The 13,228-nt window shown below is 37.4% G+C and overlaps 1 protein-coding gene across 1 annotated transcript; it reads right to left on the reverse strand.

Annotated features, from left to right (window-relative positions):
* Positions 1-3,191: 3,191 nt before the first annotated feature.
* Positions 3,192-13,208, reverse strand: LOC120302073 (vomeronasal type-2 receptor 26-like). The gene is made up of 4 exons (XM_039330005.1): positions 12,381-13,208; positions 8,585-8,812; positions 4,200-4,326; positions 3,192-4,090 (listed from the first exon to the last, which is right to left on the reverse strand). The coding sequence occupies exons 1-4, from the start codon at positions 13,206-13,208 to the stop codon at positions 3,192-3,194; spliced, it is 2,082 nt and encodes a 693-aa protein (XP_039185939.1).
* Positions 13,209-13,228: the final 20 nt, after the last annotated feature.

Genomic DNA, 13,228 nt, shown 5'->3' on the forward strand with positions numbered 1-13,228 from the left:
ACTCTCTAATCTATTTATTCCAGTAAGATTTATGCATTCTTCCAGAAATAGATTTATTGAACTTCTTGGTTGTCAGGTGGTTGAATCCAGACTGTTTCAGACTGACATATTATGTTGTATGATGCTAATTCATGAACACTGCATTGGGAAACAGACAACCACATGAGTGGGAATGGGTTTAATAGCCACAGAACAGAGGGGGGAAAAATCAGCTTTGGTATAGCCCAGTGGTGGCGAACCCATGGCACATGTGCCAAAGGCGGCACTCAGAGAACTCTCAGTCACTAGCTCTGCCCCATTCTTGCTTGGTGCAGTGCCTTGTATCTGCACCCCATGGCGCAGCAGTGGCTGTTTTTGCGCCTTGCAGCACAGTGACCCATTTTTGCGCCCATGGTTTTTGCGTGACCCCCTGAGGGCACCACAATGCTGATGGGCCTCTGGCACTTTGCGATAAATAAGTGGGTTTTTTGTTGCGGTTTGGGCACTCGGTCTCTAAATGTTCACCATCACTGGTATAAATTCAAACTATATTTTTAATTTAAAAACTGAATATCATATTTTCTGGCGTATAAGATGACTTTCTAAACCATGCAAATCTTCTCCCAAGTCGGGGGTTGTCTTATATACCAAGTTGTCTTATACACCGGAAAATACGGTATTTAGGAGTCAGAATACAGTTTGTGTAACACTCTTAGAAGTTGGAATACATTGAATCAGTTCCCCATTAATCAACCATTTGACCTATGTTGTAATGTCTTCATGTAACATTCTAACTAAAGGAAGTCCGTAACATACAATATGACTTTAATTCAACTCTGAATTATAATCATAAGTCATGCCAATCATTCAGTGGGTCATTTATGACCTTTTTTTAAAGTAGACATATAGTGAAGATCTTGGTTATTAAACAAATCCGTTGTTTATTGCAATTTTCCAACAAAATAGATTAAACTAGATTAGACTAGACTAGACTAAAATAATAAAATAAAATTAAAAGATGATATGACTGCAGGGTGCTGCAAACAGCCATAATTGCAGGTCAATTGAAAAGCATTAAAATATGATCTGTTCAGCGATCTGAATAGGAGAAGCTGAACAGGAGGGACTATCAAAGTTTGCCCATCAGAACTTTGAATCCATGTTGTGGCCATGGAGATGTTCCTGTTAACTTTCTTCTGTCACTTAGCATATAATTGTAACTCAAGAACTACCCATAGTTGCAGGAACCAGTGGTAATAAAGGAAAAACCTTTTCCCACAATTGTTTGATCAAATGCCATTTTTGGATGTATGAAAACAGCACAAAGAGCACCTTCAGGAGGGTTTATATACTTTGCAGAGAGTGGTGCAGTGTGATGCACTGATCAACAATAGAAAAACCTGGCCTTGACTAGGACTGCTCCATTTGATAATTATGCATAGTCAGCTGCTAGGACCATTGTAGCTGAATTGGTCTTGTTATCCTTTTTGACATTATAGTAATAGTTGTAATTTTGGGGGATTTGCAGTGAGCTTTCAAAATTAGTGAATAAGAAAGCAAAACTATAACCTACCATTCAGGATTTTGTTTCAGCACTGTGGGAGGATCCAATTTGCTCAAAGATCACCCCTGCCCCACCTAATTTTTTTTTCTTTCTTCTCCTTTCTGCACCTTGGTTTTGCAGTACTTACACTTTTTGTAATTCTGCTTTTTTATTTTCGTTTTACTCCTAACTGATTTTGCTACCTAAAATCCCTGGTTATCCCTCTTTCATGTCCTCTTAATGTGACTAGATCGACACATGACAAGAAAAACATGCTCCATTAAACTCAAATTAAGTAAATCTTGCACAGTTTCTAGAGCCTGAAAGATTAAACGTGAATTCTAATTCCACTTTGGAACTACAAATTAATAATTGGACATACTTCTCATTCTCTAATTAACCAATAGAATCATCTTCACTTTGCAAAAGCTAGATTGTATTCCACTGCCCACTGAAAGTTTCAGGTTCATCAAAGACAGAGCAATTAGGTAATTTATCCTTAGTTCGCGGTTACTTCTCTCCTTTCTAAGATTGCATCCATTGTTTCTTGTCTTTCCTTTTGGTACTTTGGAAAAAAGTTTGACCCCCTCATCTTTGTAGGAGTGCCTCAAACATTGGAACACTGCTATCATGTCTCCCCTGGTCCTTCTTTCCATTAGACTAGACATACCCAATGCCTCTCTGCCCCTAGAAAAGACTCATCACAGTCTTCCCTAGCAGCACAGTTATAAAAGGAATTCCTGTCAAAGCAATACAGTTTAGTGGCAAACACTATAAGCTCTGTCTATTTAAATCTCATTTCTATCAGTGAAACACTTGATATTTTCTATAGAACACTACACCCTACCACTTTTGCTACAGCCATAGAAAAGAGACATTCCAAGGACTCTGCATATGTGAGCCAGTGGGCAACCAGAGAAACCAGCATGATATCATAACCTGGTATTTAGAATCATATTGTGGCTTTCAGTCAACTGGTACAACACTCTCAGTACTCAACAGATCTATGATAATGGAACCTGTTATTCTTTACAGTGAACATACTCGATACAGAGATGACTCAATTTCCTAGAAAAAGACCATTGTGTAAATGGGATACTAGCATGTATGGGACCTCTGGCGGTATTTATTTGGATTTGTCAGAATTGTGTTTTTTTCCACAGAGATTTTAATCACCTTTGCTACTAAAGAGAAGACAAATGACCAACTGGAAGATCTTTTGAATTTACCCCACTTTTCATAGATTACCACTACATATGATGTGTATCAGAGGATCCGTAAGTTTTGATTGCTTGAGAGACAATTCATAGGACCTCCTTATTTAACCAAAGGCTCATTGGTATTTAATCTCAACTTCTTTTTACACATTCTATTCCACATGTAAGTTAAGATGACCAATAAAGACAATTTAATAATTCACATGAAATCTATATATTTAGTATTAGACTAAATAGTGTTATTCATAACAAAATTATAACCAATCAAATAAGAAGGAAAAATTCCCATTGTTCTGTAAAGAGAAGTAAGAATTCTTGCAATCCTTAGCCCCACTATATACTGATATATGTCAACAAATAAAGTTCTGCTACTGTTGGTTTATTTATACAATTGGTTCCAAGTTATGTATCAAGAATACATATCAAGAATATCAGGGAAACAAACAGATTTCTTAAAACTTTCTTTTCATGAGCTGATGTTTAGTATTCAGTTCAGGTCTCATCACAATGATAAAGCACTTGGGAAAAAAGATGCACACCAATAATCCAGCACTGGAGGAGATCATAGAGAAGATCTCCACGGCCAGCATATATTTTCCCCTTGTACTTAGATAGGTTGGAATAAAGCACAGCCAAACACTGCAGAACACCAACATACTGAAGGTGATGAATTTGGCTTCATTAAAACTGTCAGGCAACTTCCTAGCTAGAAAAGCAGCAGAGAAGCAAACCAGAGCAAGAAAACCCATAAAGCCCAAAACACAGTAGAACATGACCGATTCCTCATTGCACTCCAATATGACTTCTTCAGACATTGACTGCATATCAGTATCTGGGTATGGTGGAGAGGTTATCAGCCATGCAACACAAAAACAAATTTGAACAAGGAAGCAGGATAGAAGAATGAAACTGACCATTTTCCCCCCGACCCATTTCCTTAATTTGGAACCAGGTTTGGTGGCCATGAATGCTAGAACCACAACAAAGGTTTTGGCCAATACACAAGAAACTGCCACAGAAAAGATGAGGCCAAAAGCTGGTTGTCGAAGGAGACACACAATCATGTTGGGTCTCCCAATAAATAGAAAGATACAAAGGAAGGAGAGGAGGAGGGAAACTAAGAGAGTGTAGGTCAGATTCCGGTTGTTGGCTTTGACGATAGGAGTGTCTTTATGTTTTATGAAGATTATTATTACCAAAATTGTCATTAAAGCAAAGCAAAGAGAAAGAGCAGTCAGACTGATCCCCAAGGGTTCTTCACAGGACAAAAAGGTGATCCGCTTTGGAATGCACATATTTTTCTGAGAATTGGGATATTGATCTTTGGGACATGGAGAACAATCATCCTTGTCTGAAAAAGAACACAGTGGAATAGTTATAACTGATTATAGACTTTGTTGTATGCTCATATGCCCTTGGTATAATGGGGTTTAGTCCCATTATATTTGGAAATTTCCTACCTTTCTCCTTTGAAATTTTCCCCTCTGGACACAGATGGCAATCATAGCAACAAAATGACTCCACTTCTTTCTTGGCCTTGCTGTATCCTGTCTCACAAGGATCATTACACAAAGACAGAGGCAATGCCTATCAATGAATGAAGAAGTTAGGGTTAGACAGCATCATCACCAGATTAATTCATAGCTGACTGACTGGCTGTACTCAACATGTGGTCCTCAATGGAACTGCATCTACATGGAGGGAAGTGTCTGTTGCGGTGCCCAAGGGCTCTGTTTTGTGCCCAGTGCTCTTCAACATCCTCATCAATGTATTGGATGAGGGGATAGATGAGGAACTCATCAGATTTGCAGATGACACCAAGCTGACAGGATTAGCCAACCCTCCACAAGAGAGGCTTAAGATACAGAAGGATCTCATAGTGGATAGATGGAAGATGGATAGCAATACAGGCTTGCTTAGAGAAGATGAGAATCTCTTTAAACAAGTAAAAGATCAAAGGTGAACTCATATTAAGAGAATTTACGGGGTTCTAGTGGAACTGGATTCAGAATCAGAATTAATCAAAGATTGTATGATTAAATGGGCACAAAATTTTGGTGAACCAGTTCTATTGGACACCTGGGAAATTATCTGGGTGAGAAATGTTAAATTTACGCAAGCCCAGAACTTAAGGGAGAATTTTTATAAAATGTTTTATAGATGGCACCTTGATCACAAAAAAATGTCTCGTATGTATCCTGACTTACAGCCTAAATGTTGGAGATGTGGATGTTTGGATGCTACTTACCATCATATCTGGTGGTCGTGTAAAAATATAAAAGCTTTTTGGATTAAGATATGGTGGAATATTCAAAGAATTTTTAGAAGGAGGGTAAAATTTACCCCACAATTATTTTTGTTAGGTATTGTTACTGATTGTGATACTAAAGAGATTATATTGATGTTAAATTTAATTACAGCCGCAAGGCTGTTAGTAGGGCAATATTGGAAGAAGGAATCTTTGCCTACCTTGCAAGAGTGGTTTTCTAAAGTTTCTTATCTGGCGGAAATGGCAAAGATTTCGGCTTTTTTAAAGGAGCAATCACAAGAGAAATTTTTTGCCGTATGGGAAAAATGGATAAATTTCATACAATACAAATTGGCTATAAAAAAATACCATTTAGCTTTTTCATAACTTGTATTTAAATTTGATATTTTATAGATTGTATTCTTTCTTTCTTTTCTTTTCCTTTATTTCCTTTTTTTCTTTTTTTTCTTCTTTCTTTTCTAAGTATTTTTTAATGCTTATGTTTTTATTGTTATATATATTTTATTGTTAATTACCTTATAAGTTGATTAATTTTTTTTTAGAATTTTTAAAATTTTAATTAAGCCTATATTAAGCTCTGGGAAGCTCGGGGGGGATGGAGGGGGGTGGTTTGGGAGGGTTTGGGGGAGGGTTGTTTTATTTTTTGTTGTTTTTTTGTTTTTTGTAAAACTTTTAAAAATTTTTCAATAAAAAAAAAGATACAGGAAGATCTTTATAGACTTGAACATTGCAGGCTATCTAACAAAATGAAAGTCAATGGTGAAAAAAGTAAGGTTCTACATTTAGGCAAGAAAAACAAAAACCACAGATACATTATAGGTGGCACCTTGCTCAATAGTAGTAAGTATGAGAGGGATCCCAGAGTCCTAGTGGAAAATCACTTAAACATGCACTGCAGCTGACAAAAAAGCCAGTACAGTGCTAGGCTGCATTATCTGAGGGATAGAATCAGGATCACGTAAAGTGTTAATACCACTTTACAATTCCTTGGTAAGGCCACACTTGGAATACTGCATCCAGTTTTGGTCACTACAATGTAAAAACAATGTTGAGACTCTAGAAAGAGTACAGAAAAAAGAAACAAAAATAATTAGGCGACTAGAGACTAAAACACATGAGGAATGGTTGCTGGAATTGGGTATATCTAGTTCAGTGAAGAGGAGGACTAGGGGTGACATGATAGCAATGTTCCAATATCTTAGGGGTTTCCACCAAGAAGAGGCAGGAGTCAAGCTATTCTCCAAAGCACCTGAAGACAGGGCAAGAAACAATTGATGGAAACTAATCAAAGAGAGAATCTAGAACTAAGGAGAATTTTCCTGACAGTTAGAACAATTAATCAGTGGAACAACCTACTTCCAGAAGTTGTGAATGCTCCAGCACTGGAAGTTTTTAAGAAGAGACTGGACAGCCATTTGTCTGAAATGGTAGAGTGCTTCCTACCCAAGAAAGATGTTGGAGTAGATGACCTCTAAGGTCCCTCCTAACTTTATTATTGTTACATTATCATTATCATCGTCATCGTCATCATAATCATCATCATCATTATTATTATTGTTATTATTATATTGTTGTTTTTGTTGTTAAGATACAGAGAGGAAAGGAAGTACGTGGAGAGATACTGGTAATGTAGACACAACAGAAAAAAATAGCCTGATAAGCAAAAGTTATATGATGACACCATTTAGAGATGGAATAGGTCTGAAATAATAATTCATTAAATATTTATCTTTATTACCATCTGTGGCCTTTCATAAATATCATCCCAATTTTCCAAAGACAATTTCTGTTGTTGTTGTTGTTGTTAATTGCGAAGTCGTGTCCGACCCATCGCGACCCCATGGACAACATTCCTCCAGGTCTTCCTGTCCTCTACCATCTTCTGGAGTCCATTTAAATTCACACCTACTGCTTCAGTGATTTTGAATAGCTCAGCTGGAATACTGTCACCTCCACTAGCTTTGTTGTTGCTCAGATTTTCTAAGGCCCATTTCACTTCACATTCTAGGATGTCTGGTTCGAGGTCAATGACCATCTCATTGTGGTTATCTGGGATGTTAAGCTCATTCTTGTATAGTTCTTCTGTGTAGTTTTGCCATCTCTTCTTAATCTCTTCTGCCTCTGTTAGGTCTCTGCCATTTTGGTCCTTTATCATGCCCATCTTTGCATGAAACGTTCCCTTCATATCTCCAATTTTCTTGAAGAGATCTCTGGTCCTCCCTGTTCTGTTGTTTTCTTCTATTTCTTTGCACTGTTCATTTAAGAAGGCATTCTTATCTCTTCTAGCTACTCTCTGGAATTCTGCATTCAATTGAGTGTATCTTTCTCTTTCTCCTTTGCCTTTCGCTTCCCTTCTTTCCTCAGCTATTTGCAAAGCTTCCTGAGACAGCCATTTTGCTTTCTTGCATTTCTTTTTCTTTGGGATGGTTTTAGTTGCTACTTCTTGTACAATGTTGCGAACTTCCATCCATAGTTCTTCAGGCACTCTGTCTATCAGATCCAGTTCCTTAAATCTATTTGTCACCTCTACTGTATATTCATCAGGAATATGATTTAGTTCATACCTGAGTGGCCTAGTGCTTTTCCCTACTTTTTTCAATTTAAGCCTAAATTTTGCAACGAGAAGCTCATGATCTGAGCCACAGTCAGCTCCTGGTCTTGTTTTTACTGACTGTATAGAGCTTCTCCATCTTTGGCTGCAGAGTACATAGTCAATCTGATTTCTATGTTGACCGTCTGGTGATGTCCATGTGTAGAGCCGTCTCTTGGGTTGTTGGAAAAGAATGTTTGTTGTGACCATCGTATTCTCTTGACAAAATTCTATTAGCCTGTGCCCTGCTTCATTTTGTTCTCCAAGGCCAAACTTGCCTGTTATTCCGGTTATCTTTTGGCTTCCTACCTTAGCATTCCAATCCCCCATGATGATAAGGACATCATTTTTTGGTGTTAATTCTATAAGGTGCTGTAGGGCTTCATAGAACCGGTCAATTTCATCCTGTTCAGCACCAGTGGTTGGGGCATAGATTTGGACTACTGTGATATTGAATGGTTTGCCTTGGATTCAAATTGAGATCATTCTGTCATTTTGAGGATTGTATCCCAGTATTGCTTTTCCTATTCTTTTATTGACTATGAAAGCTACTCCATTTCTTCTGAGGGATTCTTGCCCACAGTAGTATACCTGATGGTCATCTGAGTTAAATTCACCCATTCCTGTCCATTTTAGTTCGCTGATTCCTAAGATACGATTTCTGTACTGGTTAGTTAAAGATGGTTTTCTCAGTTTCTGAATTTGAAGTCAACAGACTGATAAAATGTAGTACACTGGATTTAAGTGTTTACTTCTAAACAATGAAAACCTTTGTCCATAATTAACAAGCACCCAAAATAAAGAGTACAATGCTGTTTACCAAGTATTAGAAAAATAAACATTCTTACAGATAATGTTTTCTTTCTCCAGTACATTTCTACTTAGTACAAACTTTATTCAGAGATGATGCTTTGAGACTTTCATTAATAATAACATTTTTATAGTAGGTAAATGAAGACAGACCAATGTAGATTCAAACAGCTAACCTGATTAAAGGTGACTGGCCACATGATGGAATCTACAGAAATATTGAAGAACTTGTCTGCTGGAGCTGTGGGATCTACCATTCCTACTTTGACCCTTTTAAAAGACTGGTTTGGGAATGTGATCCAGTTGATAATATCATATCCACCAATGAATTCTCCATTTTTATCAAAGGAGATCTTTTCACCAACACTGTTGTTGAATCTGACACTTTTCAGAAAGGAATGAACCTGAAATACATCAACAAGGAGAGTGGGACAAAGAGAGAACAGAACAGAGGGAGGAAAAATAATTCATTTGTTCAAAACATGTATATGGATGCCTCTTACCGAAAGAATATATAAAACATTTTTTGGTTGTAAGCCACTACCAAACAAATAACATAACAATCATTCAAAATTTGCAGTAGAGGTAAAATATCAAATTACTGAAATAAAATTAGCATAAAATTGCAATATAAAAAGGGAAATAAACTGCACTTTGTACTTTAATAGTACAAGCTACTTAAACTACCTTACTACATTTGTTACTTCTAAAGACCTGTTAAAATGCCGGGTTCTAAAGATATAAAAATATCACGCAAGATAAATGACTGCACAATTTTTTCACCTTTAATATAATATATAAACCATACAATTTAGTTTATTGTTTTTCACTTGAATTGAATCTGAAAACTTTTTTGAAGAGGAGTGTAAATCAAAATAAAAATGTATAAAATGTGGTTGTGTAATATGCACACTGTTAAACTAATATTTTGTTGAAGTGTCTTTTCATTTTGTGACAGCATTCATGGCACATCTTATCTTTCTAACCTATGCCCACTCTGGCGTGCCAAAGCAGTCCAAATCTGTCATATTGCAAGGGCATCTTCTGTGCATTTCCCTCTTCAGATCAGCCCACAGATTTTTAATCAGATTCCGATATGGGACCTGTCTGAACCATTTCAAAACTTGGTTCTTCTTCTTCCGATGAATCAATTCTTTTGCTGGTTTGGAGGTATGCTTTGGGTCATTGTCATACTGAAAGTTGAAAATCCTCTTCATCTTCAGCATTTTAAAAGAAGCTGAAATCTTTGTGCCAAAATTGCCTAATATTTGGAACTGTTCATAATTCCCCCCACCTTGACAAAAGCCCCATTTCCAGCTGAAGAAAAGCAGCCACAAAGCACAGTGCTAAGGCTTTGCTGTAACTTTGGAGATGCACAGTGTTATTTTTGTGCTTGTGTTTAAAATTCTGCTTTTAATTTCATGGCCAAAATTTCAACATTGGTCTTATCATTTTCCCACATTCTTTTGTCAGACTTATATGTTTTTGTAAAACATGTAAGGAACAATTGCTAGAATTGGGTATGTCTAGTTTAAAGAAGAGAAGGACAAGGGGGGACATGATAGCAGTGTTCCAATACCTCAGGGGTTGTCACAAAGAAGAGGGAATCAAGCTATTTTCCAAAGCACTTGAAGGCAGTACAAGAAGCAATTAAGACAATTTTGCATGGACATTTCCAGATGATAACCAGGAGTTCAGCTCGGCTTGAATGAGAGTACAGAGAAGAGCAACAAAGATGATCAGGGGACTGGAGGCTAAAACATATAAAAAACAGTTGCTGGAATGTCTAGTTTAATGAAGAGAAGAACGAGGGGTGATGTGATCACAGTGTTCCAATATCTCAGGGGCTGCCCCAAAGAAGAGGGAGTCAAGCTATTTTCCAAAGCGCCTGAGGACAGGACAAGAAGCAATGGATGGAAACTAATCAAGGAGAGAAGCAACCTAGAACTACGGAGAAACTTCCTGACAGTGAGAACAATTAATCAGTGGAACAACCTGCCTCCAGAAGCAGTAAATGCTCCAACACTGGAAGTTTTTAAGAAGAGACTGGACAGCCATTTGTCCGAAATAGTGTGCGGTTTCCTTCCTGAGCAGGGGGTTGGACTAGATGACCTCCAAGGTGCCTTCCAACTTTACTATTAATAATAATAATAATAATAATAATAATGGCTTTGGAAGAATATCTGAAGAACAATGATGAAGATGCACTGAAATTAGTATATCAGGAAGGCTTACTAACTACTGGAGAGACCAAACTGGCCTACAAGAAAGACCAAATGAAGAACAGAATAGAGGCATGGGAAGACAAAGCACTACATGGCCAATACATTAAAAAAATAGCTGGGAAAGCAGATAATAACAAGACCTGGCAATGGCTAAGAGCAGGAAAATTGAAGAAAGAGACCGAGGGACTAATTCTGGCTGCACAAGACCAAGCCTTAAGGACAAATGCATACAAAGTCAAAATTGAGAAGACAGCAACAGACAGTAAGTGCCGCCTATGCAAAGAAGCTGAAGAAACAGTGGACCACTTGGTAAGCTGTTGCAAGAAGATTGCACAGACTGACTACAAGCAGCGGCATGACAAAGTAGCAACAATGGTGCATTGGAAGATCTGCAAAAAATATCATTTGCCTGTAAGCAAAAACTGGTGGGATCATAAAATAGAGAAAGTCATAGAAAATGATAAAATTAAACTGCTCTGGGACTTCAGAATTCAAACAGACAAGCACCTGCAACATAACACCCCAGACTTAACAATTGTCGATAAGAAAGACAAAAAAGTCTGGATAGTGGACGTGGCAGTGCCTGGAGATAGCAGAATAGAAGAGAAAGAACTGGAGAAGATAACAAAATACAAAGACCTACAAATAGAAATAGAAAGACTGTGGCAAAAGCAAGCAAGGTAGTACCAATAGTAATAGGCTCCTTAGGTGCAATCCCAAAACAACTGGAGCACCACTTGAACACCATTGGCATTGACAAATTTGCTATTAGTCAATTGCAAAAGGCGGCCTTATTAGGAACTGCTTCCATCCTGCGACGATACCTGTAATACCATCAAACATCCACATCTGCCTATCCCAGGTCCTGGGTAAGGACTCGATAGGTAGACAAAATGCCAAATCCAGTCTGAACATCTGGCTGACTGTGCGATGATTGAGAATAATAATAATAATAATAATGCATATTTTTGCAAAATGAAGCCAGGCTTGGAAGTTTTTTCTTTCTTAAGAAAAGTCTTCCCTCTTCCCACCCTGGGCCACAGCCTAGACATATGAAGAACGTAGGAGATTGTTGTCATATATACTACACAATTAGTACATGTCAGAAATTCCTGCAGCTCCTATAATGCTGTTGTAGGTCTCTTGGCAGCATCCTGGAATAGTTTTCTTCTTCTTTTCATTAATTTTGGATGGACCTCTAACTGTTGGTAATGTCACTATTGTGCCCTATTATCTCCACTTGTTGATGACTGTCTTCACTGTGTTCTATGATATATCCAATATCTCAGAAATTATTTTGTACTCTTCTGCTGGCTGATAGATTCCTACAATGAGAGCCTTTTGATGTTTTTTCTTGTTTTTGCAAATCATGGCTTTTGCTATAAGAGGCAACTGAGTAAATGTCAAAAATCCTACTAGAACAGCTGTACTTTATACAAGCTAGATTAGAGACATTTACATTGATGCAGGTGTGTACTGACTACTAATTTCCATCAGTTTGAATGTTATTTGTTAATTCTAACTCAGCCATATCCCTACTTATAGGAAAGTGGGCACAGTTATGCAACCAATTTATTCTATATTTTATTGTTTTGTTTCCCAGTAAAGGATTTCAATTACATTTTGAATTGAATTGTACAGCTTTTAGGCAATATCAATATTCCTAGAGAATATTTGCTAGAGTTTGCCAACAGATGTTGCAACTACAGATATTTTGGTTTCTACACTACACTAATTACAGACTTACCTCCCACCACATTTGATTGTGAAACTTTTTCCTTCCTTTTTTCACTATTGCTTTTTCCCTGGATTTGGATAAATACAGAGATTGCAAAGCATGTGCCACAACATGGACTGCATTGTAAATATGGTAACTCTGACCGCTCATGCATGTTTCGAACACAGATATGGGAAGGGTCTCAAGCTTTTCCTCTCCACTACATTTCTTCTCAGGCCTCTCCATTTTTGAGTTTGCAAAGAAACAATCAAATGCCAGTTCCCAAAAATCTTTCCAAAAATGATCTTGATGGTTGTTGTTTGGACTTAAGTTCTGAAGAAATTCCTGGAAGTCTTGAACCTCCTTTGAGTGAACTGCAAAGGATAAAGCACCATGTAGAAAATGAATATCCCAAGATTTATGAACAGGCATTGAAGTATAATCAGTCTGAGCATTTATAAGCCATATCTTTTTCTTCTTTGGTATATCCTCCACTTCTGAAAACTGGAGGAAAGTCCTGAGAACTGATATGGACTGAATTTCACCATATAAGATGATCACATTAGCTGTGCTCTTCATGAGAACATGATATATATGTAATCCTTCATCAATGGTATCAGTAAAATCACTGTAAAAAGCTACATTTGGGAACTCTGCTATAAATTCAATGCAGATGCCATGCTCAGAAAATGTTGGGAGTATCTCCTTGAGAAATTTCTCTCCTTTTTCATCTTTTACTAGAAGAATTCCAATCCAGATCCATCTAAAATATAGCAATAACTGCAGAAAGCCGTTACGTTGGTGAGATTCATCTGGAAACATTTGTTGGAAGAAAACTGACTGAGTCTTTCCATCCATGACTTGAGCTGAGCCATAGG

The sequence above is a fragment of the Crotalus tigris genome, unplaced genomic scaffold (genome assembly GCF_016545835.1).
Source record: "Crotalus tigris isolate CLP2741 ecotype Arizona unplaced genomic scaffold, ASM1654583v1 scf7180000024422.1470167, whole genome shotgun sequence".
Taxonomy (NCBI): Eukaryota; Metazoa; Chordata; class Lepidosauria; order Squamata; family Viperidae; genus Crotalus; species Crotalus tigris.